At 37.2% G+C, this 26,095-nt stretch overlaps 5 protein-coding genes and 2 long non-coding RNA genes across 8 annotated transcripts in view; 6 read left to right on the forward strand and 1 right to left on the reverse strand.

Moving 5' to 3' along the window:
• The first annotated feature begins 945 nt into the window (after positions 1-945).
• On the forward strand, positions 946-2,753 carry LOC113474841. Its single transcript, XR_003396548.1, has 4 exons — positions 946-1,027; positions 1,082-1,139; positions 1,192-1,233; positions 1,553-2,753. It is a non-coding gene; the product is annotated as an uncharacterized LOC113474841 (long non-coding RNA).
• A 1,084-nt stretch (positions 2,754-3,837) lies between these two features.
• LOC101242154 lies at positions 3,838-6,310 on the forward strand. Of its 2 annotated transcripts, XM_026837509.1 has the most exons (7): positions 3,838-3,946; positions 4,013-4,095; positions 4,470-4,548; positions 4,986-5,117; positions 5,418-5,491; positions 5,721-5,842; positions 6,053-6,310. In XM_026837509.1, the coding sequence occupies exons 3-7, from the start codon at positions 4,479-4,481 to the stop codon at positions 6,093-6,095; spliced, it is 441 nt and encodes a 146-aa protein (XP_026693310.1). In that variant the 5' UTR covers positions 3,838-3,946; positions 4,013-4,095; positions 4,470-4,478; the 3' UTR covers positions 6,096-6,310. The 2 variants fall into 2 exon arrangements, with proteins under 2 accessions (XP_026693310.1, XP_018670340.1); XM_018814795.2 differs by having other exon boundaries at positions 3,842-4,095.
• LOC113474842 lies at positions 5,135-26,076 on the reverse strand. The gene is made up of 3 exons (XR_003396549.1): positions 25,482-26,076; positions 24,433-24,434; positions 5,135-5,147 (listed from the first exon to the last, which is right to left on the reverse strand). It is a non-coding gene; the product is annotated as an uncharacterized LOC113474842 (long non-coding RNA).
• LOC100180735 (phenylalanine--tRNA ligase beta subunit) lies at positions 6,853-11,975 on the forward strand. The gene is made up of 9 exons (XM_002122074.4): positions 6,853-7,076; positions 7,783-8,002; positions 8,282-8,766; positions 9,044-9,139; positions 9,416-9,624; positions 9,863-9,996; positions 10,294-10,476; positions 10,776-10,903; positions 11,176-11,975. Exons 1-9 carry the CDS (start codon positions 6,865-6,867, stop codon positions 11,309-11,311), a joined length of 1,803 nt encoding a protein of 600 aa, XP_002122110.1. The 5' UTR covers positions 6,853-6,864; the 3' UTR covers positions 11,312-11,975.
• Positions 13,930-17,319, forward strand: LOC108950065 (tumor necrosis factor receptor superfamily member 21-like). Its single transcript, XM_018814783.2, has 4 exons — positions 13,930-14,292; positions 15,849-16,149; positions 16,560-16,754; positions 16,847-17,319. The coding sequence occupies exons 1-4, from the start codon at positions 14,185-14,187 to the stop codon at positions 17,299-17,301; spliced, it is 1,059 nt and encodes a 352-aa protein (XP_018670328.1). The 5' UTR covers positions 13,930-14,184; the 3' UTR covers positions 17,302-17,319.
• LOC104266419 (sodium/bile acid cotransporter 4-like) lies at positions 18,690-22,734 on the forward strand. The gene is given in 6 exon segments (XM_009862561.3): positions 18,690-19,702; positions 19,991-20,168; positions 21,095-21,308; positions 21,539-21,734; positions 21,833-21,933; positions 21,935-22,734. Coding segments are annotated over 6 exon segments (1,674 nt in total). The 5' UTR covers positions 18,690-19,140; the 3' UTR covers positions 22,358-22,734.
• LOC100179886 (MBT domain-containing protein 1-like) overlaps positions 23,079-26,095 on the forward strand; it is an 8,297-nt gene continuing 5,280 nt past the window's right edge. The window contains exons 1-6 of the mRNA XM_009862562.3: positions 23,079-23,229; positions 23,429-23,603; positions 23,962-24,106; positions 24,481-24,582; positions 24,877-25,030; positions 25,314-25,450. Of these exons, the coding sequence (XP_009860864.1) occupies positions 23,205-23,229; positions 23,429-23,603; positions 23,962-24,106; positions 24,481-24,582; positions 24,877-25,030; positions 25,314-25,450 (738 nt within the window). The 5' untranslated portion in view covers positions 23,079-23,204. The remainder of the gene's footprint in view (positions 23,230-23,428; positions 23,604-23,961; positions 24,107-24,480; positions 24,583-24,876; positions 25,031-25,313; positions 25,451-26,095) is intronic.

Here is a 26,095-nt window from a genome sequence, read left to right on the forward strand (position 1 = left end):
TTGTATTTAAACCTAACATAAAATGAAAGGTGTGCCGTTTTCCTTCGACCTACTATATATTATGATTTGATTTCAATCAATAGAATTAATGCGAGAATCATGGAAAACAACATAAACAACTGTTCGATCAAATGGGCTCTAAATGACCAACTACGTGCTCAATTATACAGTTCTGAAGCTAAAGCACAAACAGGGCAATCGAGAAAAGTGGAAAATTTAAATTCACCACGTCAATAATTTTGATTAACCGGCGTATCCCGCTTTTCGTTGATTCTCCGGGCATGTAAAACGTCGTCCTTACAACTCGTTGCAACTATACAAGGCAGTTTGGATGAAGCAACGACAAAGCTACACTGTTTGGATGAACTCAGAGCAGGATTATATTTGTTTCTTCTGCAAGAAGTTAAGTACCATTGCAACTGTTGAGTATTACTTGTTATAATCTATATATTCTCGTTTAGTTATTTAATGTAACTGAGTTATTTGATGTAAATATAAACTACTTACCTAGTATTGTGCCTTGCGATTGGTATTCTTATTTTGTGTATTATGTATATCTATTTCAACAAACTTATTTTAGGAATTTCACTTCGGTTATTTATTTTGTCATAATACACGTAACTCGCGTCATGACAATGGTATACACACAATCGCTGCGTTACGTCACAATACGTCTGTATGACATCGCGTCATACCCGCTTCGCCATCGCTCGCGATTATTACGTCATACGCCCACGAGCACATGTGTGCGACGTCACATTGCGGTTTCTTTTACACTCTTGCTTTTCGCGACATTTTTCCACGGGGCCCCATGCGCGCTTTGCGTCGTCGCAAGGCTTATACTTCCATTGTAATTTTAATCTGAAATATATTCGTGCCGTTAGCTAGAAATGAAGCATGAAGATGCACGATTTGGTAAAGTATAATTCACAATAAGCATTGTTACGTACACCAGTTCTTATCTAGGTGACATCAGAGATGTGACGTCGCGAATTAAGTGATGGTGACGCAACAGAAGACCAACTTCGTAAGTTGCTTGGTTTCGTTACAATCTTATTTAAAGCACCTTTTTTTATTTTAGAACATAGTATATGACGTCACAGAGAATCAAGAGGACAAAGGGAGAATCGGGAATGAAGGTAATTGTGACGTCATAATATAAACCGACGTTTAATTATTTTATTGTTGCAGAAAAGCAAGCGTAGCCTATATGCTGCAGAAGAAAAGCGCAAGGTATATAGTGTGTAATATTTTATATTACTATTAAAAAACTTTAGTTGGCAAAATAAGTTTCCGTATAATAATTAATGTTTGCTGGAAAGTTAAAAAATAATTTGTACATCACGATATGAAATGAACCGGTGACTATAAGATGCGTGGTTTGTAATATTAATAGTGTAGGGTAAGATGGATTCAAGAACATTATCTATTTTACCTGATCGTTGTTTTAATAAATAAGAACACTCTTTTATGTAGTCACATGCTGGTTTATAATTCTGTAAATATTCTTTGTTTGCTACTTACCCCAACCTAATTTACGTTTATTTTACAGACGAAGAACAAAGACGAAGACGACAATAAGGATGCCGGTTTGAGGTTTTGCTTAGGCTTAGGAGTTGTGTGTTGTTGAGGTGTGGTTTCTGGAGCACTCTTACAGTGTTGCCGGATTTGTGTTTGTGCCTCATTTATGCTGGACCTAATATGGCCAGCCTTTTTGTCAGTCACTACTTTAGTGCATTTCTCATATCAATGAAATATTTGCGATTAAACTATGGCAAACATCTTGATGGATCGGATTTTGTTGTTGTACACGTCATTGCGTATTTCTTCTGTAAAGGTCGAATCTTTCAACGATTCTGCATTGTCCCAATCACTTTATAAGAACGGCATGTTGGTACACAAAAACTTGAGTAATATCCACGCGTATTATATTATACACGCAAATAAACTTTAGATTTGATATTCCTTATTTTTCAATAGTTAATAATAGCCCCCATTAACCTGTTGCTGTTTTTACAAAAGCCTAATTGTTACGCTGGCCACGTTACAATCACGCTACGTCGATGGGACATCAAGCCCCAGCTTTCGGTGCGGTTATGTCACGGTTCTAGACTGAGTTATGTTACCGTTGGGTTGTTGCTCAGACGTCGCCGCCAGTGATGCTACGCTAGTTTTAGGTCACTACTGGTACAGTGATGCTACGCTCGGGTATTTAGATCACTATTAGTGCGGTTCGTAACAACCTGACGTAGTTTCATGGCGGTCGAAGCGGTGCTTAACATCCGAACGATTTTATATTGCGTGAAGATACGACGAGAGTGTTGCGGTACCAAACATGGCGACTTGTCAGGTGATTAGGACATGCGGAGACGTCATTGGCTTCGACTCCTTGTCGTCGGACATTTAGTAATTTATACACTGCAGCTGATTAATCCTTCAGGATTTGAACCATATTTTCATTGAAGATGTTTCATTGATTGGGTCCACGTTAGTTAACTTATCGTAACCGTCCATTATTTGGATATGAATGAGCTGTTGTGTGTACTGCATGCCTTTTCGCTCTTTTTTTGTATTTGCACCTCGTATTATTTTTGTCCTTTTGTCGTTGTCGTGCACGCGTGTATGTGCATTCGCTGTATCATTTTTGTCTATTGGGGTCGCTTTAACCTGCGTGGACAGTAACATCCCGCAAGGGTTTCTCACCTAAGTAGAAACCCACTACCATTGGCTGGGGGCTTGTCGTGCCGTAGTGGCTTTCCACCAACGCCAGCCACATAAAATATGAAGGTATTTTAATCCTGTTTTAATTTTTCAGAAGCCAGTTAATTCGTGATGGAGGCCATTAGCGACTGCTGTTTTAATTTGCACTTTTGTAACGATCGTATTCGCGTTAAATTCAAATGCATTAAAATAAAAACATCAACCATAGTTGATTTGTGTATTTTCTTGCTCTAAGTGAAACATAAAAATAAATTATAATTTTAATTTAGTCTAAATAATCACTAAAAGAAACCAACAAAGAAGTTTTCAGCCGATATTTGTGATGGTAGCAGTAAACAGAATGCATTGATAAAGGTATTACACACTAAAAATATCAAAATTACCGCATTGTAGAATAAATATATTCATTCAAATACTAACAGTTGTTTAAAAAGTTACAAACCAGTGCATATACACTGGATTTGTATTGTTTTTTTTTAAATAATGAAATAAAAAAATGCAAGTCTCACAAAGCTAAAAGTTAATACATTTTAGATTTCGCGCTTTTATTCAAACGTTAATTACAAATTGTGTGTTAAATCGGAATTCTCAATTCTCGGTGCAACAAAGATCAAAACAATACATTTTCCGCATAGTAATGTGTAATTTTCTGAACTACAAATAGTCGATGTCGTTAAAGCAAATGAAGTAATACGAAAATATCTGAACGATTATCGTTCTCCGATTTCTGGTCAAATCGAACTCGACACACAAACAAGCCTCTCGCATTTCCTTTGTGTTGCTCTAACGCGTCACCTAGTGAAACAAAATCCGCAATGGCATGTCCAACTGTATCTGCTGCTGATTTACGTCATAGTATGACACATCGCGTCATAAATTTGATATATTTAACCTTTCGTTTTGTCGTCATTGAAGATCGCTCCTGGCAATCCTTTTTATGTTTTTGACTTTTCCGACAACAAACTTTATTAACCTTTTGCTGTGTAGCGGGCAACTCACAAGGGATTGTTATACAAAGAGGGAGAAACACGGTTTCCGTAAGCGGGACAGCGTAATATTAGATAGTTATCTACCGGAACTTTTTTCTAAAACTGTCTATACGTTTTATGAGGTGTTAGCTTTCAGTTCCTAGAGCGTTTCTTAGGATTGTAGTACGTAGTACAAATTTTAACGAATTAGGTTTGCTCTGATTTGAGAAACACCAACGGTAGCCTTGGACTTAAGAGTAAGCGTGACCAGATTAACTACATAGAGAACATGGCATCAATTTTGTTTATCTTTTCGAATACAGCAAAGAAGATTTATTAGAGCAGCGAAAAGAAAGGAATTATTATCATAGCGCAGTCGTTGAAACCGTGCATTAAAGACATACACGTAAATTATAGTAGGGGGGGGGGGGTAAGACGGTACACCATTACAGCATATACTGATTGTGTTTTAAAATGTGTCCCATCTTACCCCACTCTACTACATATAGGTATACGGAACAGATATTTCATAATATATAGATGTCAGTACGCAATATTTACACCAGAGTGATAGTTGATTGCGTTGGTAGGTAAATGCCAATCAGCAGAACTATGCAGTATTTGCTCAAGCATAAACGTGCAGATCAATAATTACTCCAGAAACCGTGCATTAAAGTCGTGGTTAAGAATCGACACGAGTTCTTCGTTTGTTGTTGGATTTATATTTAACCGTGCTAACTATACAGACGGTAACTTTATTTATATATCAACCATATATAGTGCGGAGTTATGTTTGTTTTTGGAAAAGTCATCATTTTGTTTCTGGGTGTTTGGATGGCCGCGGCACAACAATCGCAAGGTAACGTTTTATGTATAATTTTTTTTTTGTTAAACTACTTTATCTCTATGGGTGCGCTGGGGTAATGTGGGCCAACTTTGGCTTAAATCAAGAATCCATTGACATGCCTTGCCGCAAAACCACACCCATATAGAGTAGAAAGTCTGATTCGCATTAAGGACGGTTTAAACCATGTAAAATACAATAAACAAAGATATTGCGCAACTACTGTTGAAGCAGAGGCCCATATTGCCCTCGGCTATTTGTGCGAGCTATAAAGCGCATTGAGCTTATTTAGTTCGACATTCAAATAACTTGTAATCTCATTGGCAGACCGATGTTTAGCCATCAGTGGCGTCGCTAGCGGTAAACCAAAGTTAAATCATTCCACTTGTCTCTTGTTTGAGGTTAAGGCCGTTTAATCGCTTCTAACTTACCACACGTTAATCGTATTTTAGGAGACGGACACAACTGTACAGACGAAACGATATGCGAGGCTCTTATCGCTGCTACGCCGTGTCAGTTTCTTAAACTATCAGAACAACTACGATGCCCGGTGGCTTGCAACCGATGCAGCGATCTTAGTGGTGGTAAATAAAAGTAATCGATAACGTTTGTCGCTTGTGCCAAACAACAATACCGTGTTCGTGACGCAGTCCTATACTTTATATCAAGGCGTGTATAACATTCAAAGAATTATAAAACCATGTCCTCGCGACTGCCACTCAGACAGTTTTAAAACCGGGGATATTTGCATATATTATGTGCTAAAGGTGTCTCATCTTACCCCACAGTAATACATTATCAATCTACTAAGTTGACTGATCGTTTTTTTTTTTCAAATCAATACTAATTCTTTTTTTTTGTACATATTTTCTGGAATATTCTAGAAGCTGAAAGAACGACTGGCGCCTCCGTTGTAGACACGACCTCACCACAAAGCAATGTAACTTCGTTCCCAGAGGTATTACACGCCATTTACTTTTAGATCTAAAGGTTTATTAATCGATGCCTAAAAATGTAGGTAGATTTTTTAGATTCGCGGGCTATTGGTATATTCTTTGTGTAAAGTCTTTGTTCGCTACCAAATGGGACGCTAAAAGAGAATAAAACATATCCCATCTTACCCCACCCTACTATAAACCAATCTAACCTATATACTCGAAGTGTTAATATATACATTGTAACCACAGACAACGTTGCCACCTTCTACTTGTCCTGACGGATGCGTGGATGCTGCAGTAATGCAGAGATGGTTGGACAACTACAGAAAATGGCTCGACGATTATAAAACATGGAAAGAACAGTTTATTAGGTAAGTATGGGTTAGTAGCCAGTGTGTTTCGTGGCACATTAGTAAACGCACTTGCCTGTATAGTAATAAACAAAGAACATTCAATGAATTATAAAACCGTATCCTCACAACTTCCATAGAACGTTGTTAATTGTTTAAACACCATCAGACAATTAGGATATCAGGTATCCTGTCTTCCCCCCATCCTAATGTATGTTCCTTTATATTCAGATACAAAACTCTGGCAGATCAAGGAAGAGCATGCGGTGGTTGATGGAATCTTATCCTTTAACTACCTTGAATTATTTTATTGTTTTTTGATAGATTGTATACACAACACATATCTCGATCATTTTGCCAACAAATTCGGTGTCATTCTTTAAATGCATGTAATAACCTGTTCTATACAAAATCAACTCTGTTAGGAGAGTTTTTGCTCTAACTTTCTCAGTACATTCCCGATCCGTAATAGGCTACTATACACAAAAAATGATCAGTTTTTCTTTGATAATACATTGCCACCGTATTATGTAACCATCGTATACTTAAGTATACGATGATGTAACCTCGAAAACTCTTAAAGTGACCAAAACCGTTGCAGCACAGAGTAAACAATGTTTTAAATGATCGTTTGTATTTCGCTGTATCTCATTAATTTTATTTTTGTTTTCATAACCGTACAAATAAATAACAGTTCGGTATGTTATATCGTTATAAAAATGTTGTAGTGTGATACTATATGATAACTTTGCAAATAAGTTGTTTCGCGCATTAGAAAGCATTATATGTATTTGAGGATGATAACTGATAGGTGGAAAAGTGTTTTGAATTAAAACCACTCCCCAAAAAGAATTCATACTACCGTAGTGTGCTCAGTCATGCAGAAAAACATGTGTCATGAAAATTTTCAGTTTTCATTCGCCTTGCGTCAGCGTGGAAGAAGGAGCTCTCGTTAAAAAACACTAAAATAGAAAACTACTTTACTTTATTGTATAAAATAATTCATTTTTCTCTGCACTATTATTTTAGAATATAAATTTAAAATGCCAACTATTGGGGTAAATCGTGATGACCTATTCAAGTGTCTCGGTGAAACATACACTGAGGAAGGGTTTGACGAATTATGTTTTCAATATGGCATCGAACTGGATGAAGTTACTTCTGAGAAGGAACAGATTGAAAAAGAACAAGGAGAGAGTAAAGCAATAGGTGCTTCGGATGCTGTGATATACAAAATAGACATACCAGCAAACAGGTTAGAATATTCTCTGCTTTTTGATTTGTTTGAATGTTTCAACCTTGGTCTTTTTATTGTTTTTTTTTTGTCAGTATTTTAGTTATTTTGTTTGCACACAGTACAAATTTTTGAAATGTTATATAATATTAAAGGTTTGTTAACGTTTTGTATATACTATGCTTGTTTATGCTCCGGGATTTTTGCAACTGCATACAGTTTTGTATATATGCTTGTTTATGCTCCGGGATTTTTGCAACTGCATACAGTTTTGTATATATGCTTGTTTATGCTCCAGGATTTTCGCAACTGCATACAGTTTTGTATATATGCTTGTTTATGCTCCGGGATTTTTGCAACTGCATACAGTTTTGTATATATGCTTGTTTATGCTCCGGGATTTTTGCAACTGCATACAGTTTTGTATATATGCTTGTTTATGCTCCGGGATTTTTACATCTGCATACATACTCAAAAGGACCAGAAATACCTGTTTTACACTTACAAGATCTCGTCAGGAACTGCCGACTGCCGTATTAGTAACCTTGGGTTAAAATCTGTTTAATCTGCACAGATAATACAGAACAAAAAGTTAGCGCCACCTTACAAATAATGTGTAGAAAAAGATTACTTCTGACTTCTAAGACTAGCGTTATGCATCATTTGGCTATGATTTTTTGACTTCTATGTTTAGTTTATTGCTCAATCAACAATCATATTTATCCAGGTATGATCTACTTTGCATGGAAGGACTTGTTCAGGCTTTAAAAGTTTTCTTGAAAAAGGAACCGGCCCCAAACTACCGATGTGTTGCCCCAATAAATGGGGTAAAGCAACAAATTAATGTCACCCCGTTAACTCAGCAAATTCGCCCCTTTTGCGTTGGAGCTGTTCTAAGAAATATTACTTTCACAAAGGAAGGTTATGAAAGCTTCATAGACCTGCAGGTACATGTCTAGGGAAACATAATTGGAAGTTTATTTATGTATTTGTATGCTATGTGTATGCATTATAAGTGTCTAAAGTGTGAGAGAGATCTTTTGGGGTTGGTTAAAAAAATAATAATCGCCCACAAAGTAACATACATGGTATTGGTAACTCATAAGCTGGCACAAGGTGTATGAAACAAAGCACCTATGTTATGTCGACTGTCGTTTACCGGCCACCTGAGGATAAAGCAGTTACATTTATCCATTCATTTATATTCTTAATTTATTTACACCCAGGATAAGCTTCACCACAACATTGGTAGAAGGCGAACACTTGTCTCCATTGGGACTCATGACCTTGATACAATAACTGGTCCTTTTACATACGATGCTCAAGCACCAGCAGATATTCAATTTGTTTCTTTGAATCAAACCAAGGAACACACAGCAGTTGAGCTGATGGAGCTTTATTCAAAGGATTCTCATTTAAGAGCTTTTCTTCCAATAATCCAGGATAGTTCTGTTTACCCAATAATACGAGACAGCAAAGGTGTTGTTCTATCCATGCCCCCTATTATAAATGGTGATCATTCGAAAATCAAGCTTACCACAAAGAATGTCTTGATAGAAATCACAGCTACTGATCTGACAAAGGCAAAAGTAGCGTTGGACACCATTGTAACCATGTTTTCGTGCCATTGTGAAGATAAGTTCACAGTAGAACCAGTTGATATTAATTGTCATGATGGAACTGTTATGGAGACTCCAAGTTTATCATATAGGTAATCTTGACTTCGGTTTGTATTGGGTTATTTTTAGATATAATGTGATCCGAATGAATGCAATGTAAGTATTTATCTATGCGCAGCCGGTAAACGGCAGTGGTTATTACACGGGTTTTCTGTTTCATACACCTCATGCCCGCTTACGAGTTACTACGTATGTAATTTTGTGGGTGGGTTTTCTAAACTGGTATATAACACAACAACACAAGTGTTAAGTTTTTCGTAATTTTACGCCCACAGTGTTAACAATAGTAAACCTTGTTTACATTTCCAGACAAGAAACTGTCACTGCTGGGAATCTAAACAGCAAGATTGGAGTTGATTTGAAAGCTGAAGAAATTGCTGATCTTTTAACTAAGATGTGTTTAAGGTAAAGGAAACTAATTTTTTTTCTTTTAAAGTTTATACATGGTTTGTGAACTTTACACATTCAATTCAATTAACACATCAAATATTAATTGGTTTTCTGGCAAAGTTTTTTTATATTTTTTGTTTTAGTAGGGTATGGCTGATAATTTAGACAGCCCATAAGTGACACATTAACCCACAATAGCAGCAGCGACAAACCTTGAACCTATAACCTCTAGGTTGGAGGCAGACGCAACATCACTGCTAAATGCTGTATAATTATACTTGTTTAACACAGATCTGAAGTAACCAATGTTGAAAAAGGTGAAATTCTTGTCACAATTCCACCCACGCGCTCAGATGTCATCCATGCTTGCGATATTGTAGAGGATTGCGCAATCGCTCTTGGATTTGACAACATTGTCCAAACTTTCCCTCGTTCGGTTACAGTGGGTGGTCAACAACTCTCAATGAAAATGTCAGAAAGATTACGACCTGAACTTGCAGGTTTCATAAGATATATTTCTCCCCATTTTAAATCATATCCATGTAGTTCATCAAATTCAGCTATAACCTATATTGATGTTTTTATCTTTAAATATAATAGGTTGATATTGTCAGTGAGTTTTAGTATAATTTAGTTATAGATGCAAATGTTATGTTTTGGCATATGTCCTTAATTTGATTTTTTTATGTTTAAAAGACATTTATAAGAATCACAGCATGCTTGTTCCCCTTGTTTCAGGCGCTGGGTTCACTGAAGTCTTAACTTTCTCTCTTTGTTCATCTGATGATGTTGGGAAGAAGATGAGACAAGTAGGAAAAGAAATGGAAAATCTTGCCGTTCAAATCTCCAACCCAGCTACTCTGGAATTCCAGGTAAACTTGTGCTTGTTTTAAACTTTCATCTATAAGCGTGTGCGTGTTATTACAACAGGCGTTTTACTGTTGATTGCCATCCGTATCTGTTATATTTGACATAATGAATGAATGTAATTTGCTTTATCCTTGTGTGGCCTGAAAACAACAGGCTGATAACTTGAACAACCCATCTTGCCCAAAGACACATAGCCAACAATGGTAGCATCAACGAGCCTTGATGAACCCATAACCTCTGGGTTTTAAGAGGCATGCTAACCACTACGATTCATGACAACAATAACCCATACATTACAGGTTGTTCGCACATCGTTACTACCTGGGTTGCTGAAGACCGTTGCTTCAAACAGAAAGATGCCGTTACCGATTAAAATATTTGAAATACAAGAAGTTGTATTGAAGGATGGCTCACGTGAAACTGGGGCAAGAAATGAAAGAAGGATTGGTGCAGTTTGTTATAATAAGTTACCAGGGTTTGAGGTTGGTTCAAAATGTAACAGCCATTATAATATGGTTTGGATAAAGAACTTGTGAAATTTGATTAGGCTAATATTTTCTAACCGCCTTGCCATTTCTGTAAATAAAGTTGTTTGCGAATATTAAAAAATGTAACCCAATTCGATCCATTGCTCAAATACATAAGTCAATAATTATTAATATCGCCTTCAAGCTTTGAACCGGGTCCCCTTTGGTTACGATGCAAGCGCCTAAACGACTGAGCCACTGCATTGAACCAGTAAAATATCTGGTGCAACATAATTTTGTATCCATTATTTTAGGTTATACATGGTCTTCTTGATCGTATTATGCAAATACTTGAGGTTAAATGGGAATCCAATGACCCAAAGTACAAGGATAAAGGTTATTGCATCAAGAGTGCAGAAGACCCTTCCTATTTTCCTGGCAGGTAAAAAGTTATCAGTTTATTGCAGAATCGTAATCTTTATTAATGCTAGGTAGCCTACAATCGATATTAAATATATTGCAGTTAAAATATATTTTTATAGGTTTTGTACATTTTTTAAAACTGTCTTGTTCAAACCCAGTTGTGAAAATAGTTATTTCTGTTATAAATTCTAAAGTCTTTCTGTCATACAATGATAAACAAGTGACAAATATGAAAAATTTTAGTTGTTTTGTCAAACGAGTGACTTTTATTCATTCCAATGTTCAATCCAGGTGTGCTGAGATTTATGTTCGTGGTAAAGCGGTTGGTAAACTTGGTGTTTTACATCCCGAGGTCATCAGTAATTTTGACCTGGTTTGTCCAGCTTCTGCGCTCGAAATTAACCTGGAAAGTTTCTATAAGTCGTGATACAACATTAGTCATTACAAATTGATGCAAATTTTCTGCTATCAGAATGAATGCATTTGTCACCTGTTACAGTAAATAGGCCACCATCAGTTCCAGATATTCTAAACATGTTCATAGTATAATCATAGATTACATCGCATGCAACTTGCTATGTTGTATTTTGTCTTTAATAAACCTAAGGTGAATGGTAAAGAAAACTTAAGGTGGAATGCAAACGATATCAACATCGCGTACGTACGAGGCTGTAATGACGTCATCGAATAAAGCGTCATTTCTATGACGTCACAAGTAGAACCACGCATAAAGAGCATAGGACCGAATATAAAACTAATTGCGATCGCTGTAAAACAGGAAATTTCGATTGATTCAAATTCTGTATTTTGCTGTATACATACCACCTAATAAGGGTGGCATCTTTGTGCGGATTGGTTAGCGTGCCTCTATCTCAGAGGTTACAAGTTCGAGGCTCGAATCTGCCACCTTTGTGAGCGTATCTGCGTATCCTTTGGTACGACACAGTTCTCCCAACCCAATGGTGTACTAATGTGTTGTCTAAATTGTTGGTTTACCTGAAACTTTTCTACTTAAAATTGCCCATTAATAACAAATGAACGACTCGAAATTGAAAAGTTATTTAATTCGAAATATAATCGTCCATATCAAACTCGTCTTCATATTGTTGGTGGCTGCAATCATTGTTCATGCAATATTCATCCATAGATGAGTAAACCTCGTGTGTGGCTGTCGTATCTTTAAGATCATTTTTCGCAACCTCTAATGCCTCTTGCAATTTTGCTTGGCGACTTCTGTTAATTTGTAAAGCGTAAACAGCGAGCCCCAGCACTACTAATGTAATTACGACTTCTGACAAAATGTATATTTTCTTGAAAGTTGTAAACTGCTGCCACCAGACCCAAATCCCAAACTTCTTCTGAGACAATTTTTCGACTTCTTTTAATTTCTTTTCCACTTCATCGCTGCTCGGAATATTATTATTCATCTTAGTAGGTTCGGGTTTCGTGCGTGAAGTAACTTGTACGTGTTTCTTTCTACGTTTTGCCATTGTGTCAGTAATATTGGCAGTATTGAACTATATAGAATTGTTCTAATGAAAAAACGGTGCAAGTTTAACATAAAAGAACGTAGTACAACTCATAAAATAGGCGGGGGTAAGATGGTACATGTTTTCAATGTCTTTTATCCTCCCATTTAGTATAAAAACAATGAATATTTAAATTGGCGTTGCTAAAACACGATTAGGAAACCTGGGATATTATGTGCGAACGGTATCTATCGTATAACCCGACCTACTATATAACTAAATCAAATATTGTCACCACACCATGGCGCACGGGAGGCGTCAAGTACAAACATGAGTAGACCCACCACTATGTTAAGTTATCATATGAATTAAAAAATACACATAACAACTTGACTATATGGTTTTACCGTTATATACTTACCTACACTAATCAATAACAACTCCTAAATACCAACCACCGCTACCCTGTATCAACGTCTGTATATGCCTGTTGTTACAGACTGCGTGTAAATCTATACATGTAATGTTTAAAGGGGAAACAATACAAAATAATAGTCTACCTTTGTTTAAATTGAAATATTAATTGTTTATAACTCACCAAACTATAATAAACGATAAACAGTAAACATTATCTACATTCTATAAAATCAACTTTTAAACTGAATCTGGCATTCTGTGCTACGTGCTTATATACAATATAGCTTTATATAAACTACACAACACAGTGACTGCGTATAGCAGTTTAGCCTTCAAAGGCGTAAACCTCGTCCGTAAATCATTAACTAAAAGTTAAACATTTAGGCGGAACGGCTCAGCTGATATAAAAGCGGCGATTTGTGAAGTGAAACTTACAGCCTTACCACACGAGCTTGTGTTTCGAAACTCGCAACCAATGCATTAAACTTATTTTATGTTGGATGCTGAGAACATAGCAATTTAAATATTGAATTTTTGCTACACATAGAATTGATTTTTAATTGCGTGTGGGTTTTTTTAAGTGTGGGCGGGAACAGCGGTTTTCTTAAGACAATAACGGTTTATGTATAAACACATTTGATCGCAAGTACGATAGATAATAACAAAGATATTCCGACACCCACATAGATTTTAGATTTAGGAGAAAGTCCCCAATGTTATAGGCATAAGTGCATGGTGGTGCGGTGGGTGTTAAGCGTACTATCATATCAGTGCTATAGTTAAAGTGTGGTATAGACCGTTAAAAAGCTGGATTATAGTTTCCGTAATAGCTCGTAGCTACTATTGCCAACTGCAGTTATGTGGTTAACAAACAGCAAGAAAAAATAATATTTGCATCTTGGTTTCAATGTCATATAAAAGGGTGGGGAAGATGGGACACCTTTTCGTTTAGTTTTCTCTTTTCATTTGGTAGTAAACAAAGAACATTCAGTGAATTATAACACCGTATCTTTACGACTTCCACAGACCGCTGTTCATTGTTTAAAACACGATCAGGCTATTTGAATATTATGTGCTAAAGGTGTCCCATCTTCCCCCACTCTACTATATTTGCAGTATTAGCTTTCCTATAATGTTTCGATTGCTTTCGTAAGTAACGTGACATGTAAGGTATTTATATCAGATCAGATGTAAGACGTTACAATAACAAGCTATTATTTATATGCGAGCAAAATAATGGCCATGATTCACTGATACGAAGTCGGAGAAAAAAATCCTTTTTTTCGTTTCCACAATTTAAGGGTATTCCCCTTGCACGCGCTTATAAAATATCTGGATTAAAGACTCAATTTGGATCATTACGCCAGTGGCTGGGGGCAGAATAAACAGAGCGTAGATAAATATAGATAAAAATATGATTGACAGGAGGTCGAAAAAGTCAGGACAGGTGTGTATGAGAAGTTTAAACTTAAATTCGCTACTGTTGGTCTTATTTGTGCTTGCCGTGTTTGTAGAATATTCGGTAAGTAGGAAAATTAAATTTTAATTCTTCTTGAAGTAGAGACTGTAAATCTATAACCTTGCATGAAACTCGGTATTGGAGCCCAGCTGTTTAAATATGGCATATACGGGATACGAGATCAAACCTACGGGTGGTTTATATGGGTGAAGGTTAACAAAAGATTGCTGGGTGATTTTCCACGCTAAATCCCTGACGTACGGTTTTAACTTAATAGTGAACAAAGGCCAGTACAACCCCTAAGAAACCCATTGACCCCTAAAATTGCCAAATACAAAGACAAATAGCGCGATACGTAGTCGGGTGGGAAATGCTAAGAATTTACCTGCATTCAATACAATAGGGATATCTGGTTATCTAAAGCTTAAGGTTCGTTATATAACAGTAGAATATACAACCTGGCTCGTAAAAATGATGACTAATATAGTCATACCGCGCAGTTCAACCCCGTAATATTAAACATTGCACCAGCCGCCCACATGCGACCCCAACAATAGAATGGGCGAAGTTACGTTGGTGAATCACGCAATTTACGCTTATTTTATTTTACGTCATCGTATCGCGCGCTACCTATACTACTCTGTCTATATAACAAAGGCAGGCATCCATAGCGATGACCTTTATCCCGTAAACATCATTTTTGTAACATTTTAGTATCCACAACACTACAGGCCTCAATTCACGCTGAAGTACACTACTTTCGACCATCAATCAGTCATCCCTATTGTTTTCAATGAGATATAATCGCTTTATTAAGCTTCCAGCGTAATTCTAGATCCTTACGCGATTGGTTTCTGCCGGCGCAATCGCAAAAAGGCGGGTATTATCTACGCTTTGTAATTTGTAAATATATTTTGATATACACTGCTGCTTCCGACCACTATTGCAGCAGCGGTTACGTCGTTACCGTGAACACTTTCGGTTTGGTTGCTTTGTTTCTAATAATAGTAAACTTTATAGCCCATACATGCGTACACATTGTTTTTAGTCAGTACTGTGTGATTAGATTATTACGTGACTAAGTAAACAATGTCGAAATCAAATGCTGTAAAATGTAAATCAATGCTCCGTAATTCTAACAAAAGGTAACTTTGCATTTCGCAATTTTTAATATTACCTCGTATTTTGTAACTGTTTGTTTTAGTGCAGAGAGCCCTCGCGGGTTTCTTTAAATTTCGTTCCTTTTATCTTTTTACGCTCGTTTTTAAGTAGGTTCATGACCCGGGGTATGGAAACCACCGTTTAAATCGATACATAAGCAAACAAATCAACAAATACGCAACTGTGTTATGGCAACGAAAACCAATATATTATTTTGGAGTGGTAAAACACTTTTCAAGTGTCGGTGCCCTTTAAAAACATGTTCTCGCCTTACTCAAATACAACTTGACTGTAATTTAAATACACCCAGCATTGTGGAAATTCCCCGTTCCGTTTCAATACACAGGCATAAGTATCCATATATATGTATATGTCGCACTAAGTTAACGTCTTGTTATACAATGTGTAGGAGTAAACGAGGCGTTTTGTTTGATATTTAAACCGGATTCTTTTCGCAGAATTCCAGCCCATCCTACGCAGTTCGGTGTCCAAGGGGTTACTATACCAACCGTGCACATTCAGACGTGCGTAGAAGATGCGTCCCATGCTATAGATGCCCTTCAGGCTACGGAGTGCGTAGGCCATGCGGACAGTTCACCGACACAGTATGCGAGGCGTGTACAGTGGGCCGCACCTACGCAAACAACAAAATACCTCACAAACGTTGCCGCGAATGTTCTTCTTGTGCCCCGCATCAACACATGGAAAGAAACTGCACGCTTACGAGCGACACCCAGTGTACCAAGTCTTGTGACAAAGGTAAATATTATTTCTATGAATGCAGAGCGTAATATCTGTCAATCTGAAGTTATGCATATCCATAAATTTCTATAATGTTCTAACCAGAACGACAGAAACGTGTTCGAGGCTCGACGCTATACAATTATTGGTCTATGTGTTATAACGAATGCCCTTGCCCAGTTATCCCGCAAAAATAGGTTACATTGCTATTTTTTGAAGTATAAGTGCATATAAATTCCTATACCACACGAAGGCTTTGTACGCTGGGCAATGCAATAACTGCTTGTAAACATTATTACGCAGTAAAATGTTATTGCAGCGCATTTCGTCATACATGCCCAAATAACAGGCTAATCAAGTATTTTAACAATGTAATGAAACTTTATGACCATATTTATCTTTCATTGTCATATTTTACTTCCCATAAGGTTTCTATTGGGGCAACGCACATTATAAGTGCAGAGCTTGCTCATGGTGCTTTCCACGAGTGTTGCACCCGAGTGACATGCCTTTAGTAGCCGACTGTGATGTCCATGGCATTCCTATCGATTACCAGTGCGCAGAGATGTTTTTGGACAGCTTACCGAATCAAACTAGTTGGCTTCAATACAAGAGAGCTAAGGGTAAGATATAAATACTCCCGAAGTGTTTTAAGTACGTCTGACTATTAATGAATCATCGAATAACTGATTGATGCTGGGCCTAATGTTTGCAGAAGCGCGCATTCGGCAAATAGCTCCAGGGGATGAATCATCGGCGGGGGATTCCGAAGCAAGCGGGGACTTTACAGCCGAAACGACCGATCGTATTTCGAACGATTTCTTCCCAAATGATGACGAAGAATTAGAAGAAGAAACCCCCTTAAAACATGCGACGCTAGCCTTATCAGAGTCTGAAAATGTTACTGCGGTTTCCGAAACATATAAGAGTATACCTGACGATACCCAGACGTTGCTACCGGTTCCTCTGTCTCCGCGCATGCGCCCTGCTCCTATACAAAACAAAGCAAACGAAGAACTTGATTTAAAAGTTACCGAAAACAGAACTATAACTCTATTAACGATAGTTTCAATTACTCTCGCAGCATTCGCGGTTGTTCTCTCAATTTTCACTTTGGTTTTAATGACCAAACACACGATACTTGTGAAACGATATTTTAACGCAACTTGAAGCAATATAGAAGCAAAAGGAACGTCACTTCCACTAAGATTTCGAAAAACTCGCTTGCATTAGGTACCTATACTTTTGCACCGGTATTTTAGTTAAAATTCTCCAGCAGTTGTTGATAAGGTTTAGAGGCGACTTTTATTTAAATCTTTAACTTATTTCATCTGAATATTGCAATTTATACAAGAGATTCCAACACATTTAGATTGATTTATTGGGCCCTCGGTTAATTACCAACAATTGCAATCAGACCAGTAGAGTGGGTTTCATATCTTTATATTGATCGGAAGTCTTTTTTCCCAAAGGAACAGAACTAGAGTGCATGAAATTGCATACAGAGGTCACAGCATACATCTGCTACTCAATTTATTCATGTTTTGTAAAAAATATAACAAACAGAAACGAGAAAACTAACCAAACAATAGTTGTTTTTCTATATAGTACAAAAATGCGTTGAAAATGACGTATAGCTATACTGCCACGAATAAATATCTGTGCTTATAGTAAGCTATATAGGTTGGGGTAAGATGGGTTGTTTTTATTGTTTTTTTATCGCCTCATTTGGTAGTAAACAAAGAAATTTTAAAGAATAAACGTTAAAACACGATCAGGAAATATGAGATATTATGTGCTGTAACAGTATCTATCACCGGTAACAGAACACAGTGTGATTGGTTCGTGAACGAAAAGTGGCGATCTAAACCTTATGTTGTATCGATTATCTGACCTTTTACGTTGATAAACTCAACGGATTAAGCAGCGTTAACTATTTTAATTATTCGCCCCGTTAAATCGGGATGCTGTGATCTCGTCAAACAGAATTCAACAGAAGTGGGAATTACAATTCAAATGATACACCTGATCGTTTTGAAGAGGAATATCATCAAATGCAATTCACGTAAGAAATTGCTCGCTCTTAGAGAATACAGCAACCTGTGCAACACATGACGGTCATTGGTGACTTAGGTTCTTTATTGGTGAAATACTGGTAGGACGACGGGCCAAACAAGAATGTAATATCCAGCTGTATCACATACTGCTTTGTAAAAGCTCTAGTGACATATGTCCTGTTTTCCCCAGTTGCATTCGCCCAAACAAGCTGACCATATCTGGCTCTCAATCGATTTTAGACTTACTTTTAATTCCATTTGGACTCGGAAAGTAAAAGGCCAAAAGACCAATCGATAGACAAGCAAACCGAGCTACTTTAAAACGTCGCTTCGATGCAAGAATCTAAACGGATGTGGACCAGTTTAGTAGAGCAGCAAGATGCGACAGTTATTAAACTCAGAATCCGAAGTGCTCGTGCTTTTAACATTTCAGATACACAAATAACAGCCTATTATAGAATTCTCGAAAGATGTGGCACGTTTGTTTTTTACTGTGTGGTTTTACTTTATACTGTACATAGCCATCGTGTTATAGGAGACGAATGCCTATGGTTGTTATATCGCAAGCGGCATCTACTATCTATAGAGGTACGTCCCAATAATCTTCTTGTAAACTGTCAGGTTCAAATTAGTGCTCCTCGCCTTTAAAATTGAATGCCACTGAATATTTTATAAAGTCGAAAGCGCCTTACAAAGACAGAGCAACTGTTGATTGCTGAAAGAGAAGGAAGGCTTATAGTTTGTTCTAAAATCAGTTAAAAGCATATGTGAGTCCTTTGAGACACACGATGAGTTAATTTGGCTTTTAATTTCAATGCCAGTATTCAGGTGCTTGAATTAGTTTCTGAGAGATATAAATAATGTATGGAAAGTCTTGGAGGGAGTTAAGCTATGACAGTTAGTTATACTCAGTCGCAAGAATCGAACAGTTTCCAAGTTAAAGTTTAACTGTATGTTTATATCTCAAGGCAAGCGATATATGGCTCAAGACATGGCTAGTTGCAAAGTCAAGCTGGTCATTTTGGTAGTTGTAGCTGCTGTATTTCACTCAGCGTTTTCGAAGCATCTGAATCAAAGCGAGAAGCATACGACGCGAAGACGGATCCGACAAGAACTAACAACACCACCATCGGAAACCACAGTTGTCCAAACGACCTCAAGTTACGCAACCACAATTGCCATTATTCCTTCTACTTCGACAGATGCCGGTACAACAACGACGCAATCAAGCCAAAACCTCACAACTAATGCTATCCTACCTGAACATCTTGTTGAGGAAACGACTTTAGCTCCTATAACAGAACCCGGGAAGCCTATGGTTGTTTCTACCACTCCAGAACCACCGACCGATGCCGAAGTCACCATGGCTGAAATAGCAAAACGAATTGAACAGAGCCCGGGCCTTAATTCCGCTATAGAAGCAACGTTGGTGGTCGTGGTTATACAAACTATGCTGGGACTTGGTTGCACAATGGACGTGACTTTGATAAAAGAACATTTACAACGTCCTAGTGGTAAGTGTAGATTGCGGGACTTTCATACAGGAAGAGTATAATTAATAATCTGGAATACCATACAAAAGGAAAGAGTTACTTTCACTCTCAAATCTTATATTCCAAATTCTCGTTGATTCGCTTTTGAAATCTCTTTTTCTAAGTAGTATTATATTGCTGGAAAAAAAGAACGAAAACATTGACCATTTTACCCCAACCCAGTCCTTCTTTTTCGGGTAAAATGTTCAAAAACTGTAAATCAGAGTATAGTTAACAAATACATAGTCTACAAACTATCTTTACTTGCAGGTATTGCGATTGCAGCGTCGTGTCAGTTTGGAATCATGCCTTTTATATCATTCCTCATGGCAAAGATATTCGGCTTAGACAAAGTAGCAGCTATTGCTGTGTTGGTTACAGGTTGTTGTCCGGGTGGAAACCTTTCAAACTTGCTCACCTATTTTCTTTATGGAGATATGAACTTGAGGTGTGTATATATAGAAAACTTTAATTTTTATATTAGATTGCTTAAAGAGGGTTGGTGGTAATTTAAGTGAAGGGCTGACGAGCGAAACACATGCTAAATGTGTCCCATCTTCCCCCACCCTACTGTAAGTCTAAATGGATCTTAGATCAGTTGCCCAAAAAAGTTTTCCTTTCCAGATCTGTTGTGGAGTCTTTGTAGATAAGTCTCTGATACGTTGTGGGGTAGGGAATGCAGTTTCAGTCTGGCGACAGTTCGTGAGATTTTCCATCCTAATTTCGATCTTTTAGACCCTTTCTCCTTACGCGCACACGACGTCGCTTTAATAATACATGGCGCATTGAAAGTCGAAGAGACGGATAAAGTATAAGCTGTCAGTTTCGTTTAATAGATACGCCTGTAACTTTCGTCATCTGAAACTAGTATAGGATCGATATTATTTCTGATACCAAGTCCCAACTGGTTTCGGCCGCTCCAGCTTCGGAACTGCCCTAAATGTAAAACAGATGCGGCCTGAGGATCGATAGCGAAACTGCTCTTCAAAACCCAAGAGTCGAACCGCCGTAAAAGGTTAATGTCAATGTCGATAATAATTTCGGACATGAATGGGGTAATCAGACAAATTTGTTTCGGTTAGAATGGTAATGTATGTTCACATTCTCTCTTCAACACAAGAGGTGAAATAATGGCGCATTTTTATGAAGTTACTAACCTTTTAATGGCGCAAAAACTAATTGGTTAGAACTTCAAGTAAGATTCGCGCATAAAAATGTTTGCAGCGCAAATTTAGCGTTTCTTGGATTGTCTAATTAAACCAAAGTTTCTGCAATTCACGCTAAGATAGAGATAATGTGATTGGTACATTTAACATCAAATTAACTTAACTGATGACTTTCTATCTATTTACATTCAGTTATTACTGTTTTCAGCATCTTAATGTCGAGTATCTCCACTGTGTTGGCGCTGGTTTTTATGCCGTTCTGTTTGTTCATCTACGGTTCGAGCTGGATTAGCGCTTATACCATCGGAACCATGATTCCATTCGGTGGGGTTGTTCTTACACTGATAATGACGTTGTTTCCTGTTTGTCTTGGGATGGCAATCAAGTCAAGATGGGAGAAAGTGGCAAACTCGCTATTAAAGGTTTGATTAGTACAGCTTTGTACATTTGGTGTAGTATGGAGTATGGACATGTTTAAATTCCACAAGAGATGGCTAAAACAAGAATGCAGTCCAGCGTGTTAAGTCGGTATAGTTGCAATTAACCTTCTCTTGTAAAAAAAGAGAAATATATGGCGCTCTCATCATATACACCCTGAACAGCTCTCGCCTGCCGTATAGTGACAGTATTTTAAACCTACATTTATGTTCAGGTGTCCTTGTTTGGGGTTGGTGTTGCGTTTATTGCTCTGATGACGTTGTCGGTCATCATGTTCGGGAGTTCAATCTTTACCGCGATATCTCCTTCTACCTACGTCATCGCTTTCGTCATGCCGCTGATTGGTTACGGGTCAGGCTACCTTCTTGCCACCGGCTTTCGTCTACCGGACAACAGTCGTCGCACAGTTGGTAATTACATTTATTGCAACTTAATGATGTATAGGAATTAACCTGTAATCTATAAAATTTAAGTAAAATTTTAATGGTCAATTATTTTCACCTTACAGCGATTGAAACTGGTTGTCAAAACAGTCAGCTGAGTTCTACTATACTAAAAATGGCTTTCGCAAACGAAGTTATGGGCGCATATTTCCTCTTCCCGCTTTTACTACGCTCTCTTTCAGGGCCTAGAAGGCTTAGCTATGGTATTAGCTTTTCGCATTTACCGTCGTTATTACGCTGATGAGTCTATCGGTACAGCGCATTCCCGTATCACTTATGATAAATTTGACGACGAGTGGGATCCTAGCATGCATGGGGAAAGGTTCACTGGTTCTGACGGCGGTTTATACCAGCATTCAAGTAGCGAGGAATCTATGTACGGTCGCATGCAGTTCGGCGGAGACGAAGACGGCGAAGATGCTCCTCAACGAAAACCGAACAAACTGCATCTAAAGCACAAGTTTTCACCAGGGGAGTTGCCAATAAAGGCAAGCTTAAATGAAAACCCGAAAGGAGATGAAACAAATCTCATTTCTGGGCAGCAAACTGGTGACTTGCTGGACTATGGTGGTCTTGGAGACTCGCGTTAAAGAACAACTTAAGTTGGCAATATTAGACAGTCGAAACGTTTCTAGCCAGTGCAAGATATAGGCTACCTTTCATATTTTGGTCATGTAATCACCAAACTGCAATATATAGTTCCATTCTGCATATATACCCAACTGCTGCAAAGGAATCGATAGCGATTTTACCTGTACCTGTACCTTTTATTATCTATATTATATAATACTGTACTCCACTATAGTTGGATTCTGCACTTCTTAAAAGTGTGACTTTGTCGATACCTTTTATGTGCAGGTGTTCCGCATATTGTGTTCTATGTTCACATATTTTTGCATTGTATTCACAAGTATGTATTTTGCTGTATATTACAAAACAAACCTATAGCCCTGCTAACGGGCAGAAGTGTCCGAATGGGTCATTTCCAGCTAAGGGGGTGTAAAACATGGAACATCGTTGCTAATACCAGAATCCTATACACAGATTGCTGTTCATATGTATTTCTGAATGTACATTCAGGCCTAATAGATTGGTCTATTGAGAATTTTTAATTGGACATGGCAATACCAAAGGCATGCGCGATGCAAACTGTAAACAGTATTCAGTATACGTGTATCAGTCCCAATGCAATATACTGCCATGTAGCATACATACGACGCACAAGGCACGTTTGCTCGATCGACTGAACGGTTACAACCCCCTGTACCAAGTTATTCGCTTGCAGTAGTAATAACACGCGCATATCGTGAAACACGCGCGCGTATGTAAATCTAATCCTTTACTTATACTATAGGTGTATGTATGCATTTGGAAGGCGTAGGTATTACAAATGTGACATAAGTAAACCATATACAATTGCTAAAAGTCACTGAATGTATGGAACCCTGTGAAGTACTTACAGGCAAGTATTATATTTCGTCAATACCACGAAAATACGGCACGGGAAATTTAATCCTTCGTATACGATTAGTACGTTTGGTTTTATCCAACGTCTAAAATCATGGGCATTATATAATGCAACGAAATAAATGAACGTATACCACAAATTAAGCTATGTTGATATTTGTCGAAAATAAAAATTAATCAAGTTTTTCTTACAGCAAAGTGTGAATCTTGTCAAAAAGTTGGTCCTAAAGATTCATTTTATTCGAACACCAAGAGATTTTGTTGCGCACGCTGTTCCCACAGCTTTTCTGCAAAGTTTCGCAAACAAAGTTTTAAAGCTAGCCACGGTGTTGCCAAGAAGAAGAAGCCAAAACTCTCAATTGGAATAACGTAAATATTAGACATTGTTAATCATGACGTTTGTATTCATAGGCGACAAAGACCTATTAAATTGCAGATGAGGAAAAAATAGTTAAACGCACAATAATGTAAAACAAATATGGTTCAAATGTCTACAGATTAATGCACTGCAAAAAGTTTAGGTGCAAGCATGCCCACCCTGCAACCCTGGGTTTGGTGCCAATACCACAATGCTAGTCCTTACATTGAGCAAGTTGTTGCGATTAGAGGAGTGTAAACATTAACAGCCTTTTTTAAAAATGTAGAAAAACTGCAATAAAGTACTATTAAAAAATTTTAATAAAACTTTTATTATTATCTAAATATAATGCGTTTTATTGTAATATAGACATAAACCATCGGTTGGCACTCATTATTCACTTGTCCTACCCTCTGAAATGGACCGCCGTGAATATTCATGCGCGGGGTATGATTGGGGGAAGTATCTGGTGGATAATTCAAGTGAAGCTGCACCAGTTCATTTGTTTCCTCATGTAAGTGAGTTGTTGTTAAATAATGTATTGCATAGTAAAAAACTAAAAATCCAGATTTGTAAACATCAGTTTGTGCTGTTTAAACTGCCATGCTCAATGTTGACAAAACCATATATTGTCTTTGTAATACATACACTTTGTAAACATAACATTTGCTTCTTTAACTGCAATGCTATTATCAGTGTTGACATAAAAGCTTTTAAATTTATTGTATATATTTGTATTGACGTGGATAGTAGTGTATTAAAAATATCAAGTTTACCAACAGTACCGGTGTGGGCTGTTTTACTGACCTATGCAAGGCAAGCATGTGTGTCGTTAATAACTCCTGTTGAATATTCAGTATATTTAAGCTATATAAATTGTTATTTCAGGCACAAATGTCAGACCATTGGTCAGAAATTGAAAAAGGTGTAAAAGTTGAAGTTCTAAACTTGGACTGCCCAGTGCCGACAAAAGTCTATTGGATTGCCCAGGTCCGATATATTTATAATTCTAAATCTAGTTATTTTCCATAGTTAAGGTATCTTATTTTCTCCTTTTTTATAAATTGTATTTTACATTCATTTACTACTTGCATTGTTACACAGCAATTTATGGAATTTTTCTAAAATTTTATGATTGCAATAAAACTGTAACAGTAATTTCATCTGGGTGTTGCGGTAATGAACCAATCCTGGCCTAAATCTCAAGGCCATTGGCATGCCAGGCTGCGGAACCTTACCCACATAGAATAGAAAACAATAATTTCTTCTGCTTTGAATCCCTAGGTCATTAAGGTGGCTGGTTACAAAGCATTACTGAGGTATGAAGGGTTTGGGGATACAGACAGCAGATGTGACTTTTGGTGTAATCTATGCACACACGATGTACATGCTGTTGGGTGGTGTGCTACTATTGGAAAGCCTCTTGTCCCACCAAAAAGTTTGTTAAACTTTATTCTATGTATCTAATGATTGAATAATTTAGCTTAAGTTGAAATTTTGTGAGACAAATAAATACGAAATTCACAAACATAGGTATTCTAACTAAATGACTTGTTTAGTTTGTGTTATAAAGTGTATATTACACTGAATTTACCTTTAGATTACAGTATTGTATTTAATACCCAATAATGAAAATGAGTGTATATTATAAATTACACTTTCTGTGAGTGTTCAGAGTATTTTAAATAATATATTAATAATTTCAAGCATTTGTTTTCCAGCGATTCAGTTCAAATACAGCAACTGGAAAAGCTTTCTGGTTCAGCGATTAACCGGCGCAAAAACTTTACCTAATGATTTCCAGCAGAGGGTGGTACAGAGCATGGATTGCCCGTTCCTAATGAACATGAGGCTTGAGGTAAATGATATGAAATATAAATGTTGTATACATAGGCGGAGAACTTTTAAAATGCCAGGGTATGCCAAATATTTGCGTCATAGTACCAATAATATTTTAGCCACCAACAACAACAACAAAATGCACTGTTGGCAAACTGTTTGTGTCTTTTAAGCTATATTTCAAGCTATAGAATCGTCCGTGCAGTTTTAAAACAAAAGAAATAAAGTAATTCCCGCCGATCGCTATTAGACAACGAGCCTAAAATACTGAGACGCCATCCAATATAAATATAACATCACGAAAGTTTTGTGCTGCTGTTGAACATTAGATGTCATTTTTTTTATAAATCTTGTGTTTGTGGGGTCTTTGTATAAAACGTTTGTAAATCGCTTTATTAAAAACGTTTGTAAATCGTTTTTATTAAAACGTTTGTATATCGTATTATTAAAAACGTTTGTAAAACGTTTTTTATGTGTTTGCCAATATAGGCTTTGCCTGTTTCGTGGGTTAACCATTACGTTTGATTTAACTTTCACGAGAGGAGTGAGTTCTGTAATATACGCAAGGACATTTCGTTCTCTTTTATTACGTTGGCAGCTAACTGTAAGTAGAAAATTAAATCCAACGACATCCGNCATGCAAAAAAGATTTAAATGATAAGAC

Source organism: Ciona intestinalis, chromosome 14, assembly GCF_000224145.3.
Source record: "Ciona intestinalis chromosome 14, KH, whole genome shotgun sequence".
Classification (NCBI taxonomy): domain Eukaryota; kingdom Metazoa; phylum Chordata; class Ascidiacea; order Phlebobranchia; family Cionidae; genus Ciona; species Ciona intestinalis.

Bases quoted from the DNA above. Each gene is read 5' to 3' on its own strand.
- LOC101242154 (XM_026837509.1), top strand. From the start codon at position 4,479: ATGTTTGTTTTTGGAAAAGTCATCATTTTGTTTCTGGGTGTTTGGATG. The intron at 5,118-5,417 runs GTAAATAAAAGT...GGAATATTCTAG, and splicing joins ATGCAGCGATCTTAGTGGTG to AAGCTGAAAGAACGACTGGC. The intron at 5,843-6,052 runs GTAAGTATGGGT...CTTTATATTCAG, and splicing joins TGGAAAGAACAGTTTATTAG to ATACAAAACTCTGGCAGATC.
- LOC108950065 (XM_018814783.2), top strand. From the start codon at position 14,185: ATGATTGACAGGAGGTCGAAAAAGTCAGGACAGGTGTGTATGAGAAGT. The intron at 16,150-16,559 runs GTAAATATTATT...ACTTCCCATAAG, and splicing joins TACCAAGTCTTGTGACAAAG to GTTTCTATTGGGGCAACGCA. The intron at 16,755-16,846 runs GTAAGATATAAA...TAATGTTTGCAG, and splicing joins TCAATACAAGAGAGCTAAGG to AAGCGCGCATTCGGCAAATA.
- LOC100180735 (XM_002122074.4), top strand. From the start codon at position 6,865: ATGCCAACTATTGGGGTAAATCGTGATGACCTATTCAAGTGTCTCGGT. The intron at 8,003-8,281 runs GTACATGTCTAG...ATTTACACCCAG, and splicing joins AAAGCTTCATAGACCTGCAG to GATAAGCTTCACCACAACAT. The intron at 9,997-10,293 runs GTAAACTTGTGC...CATACATTACAG, and splicing joins CAGCTACTCTGGAATTCCAG to GTTGTTCGCACATCGTTACT.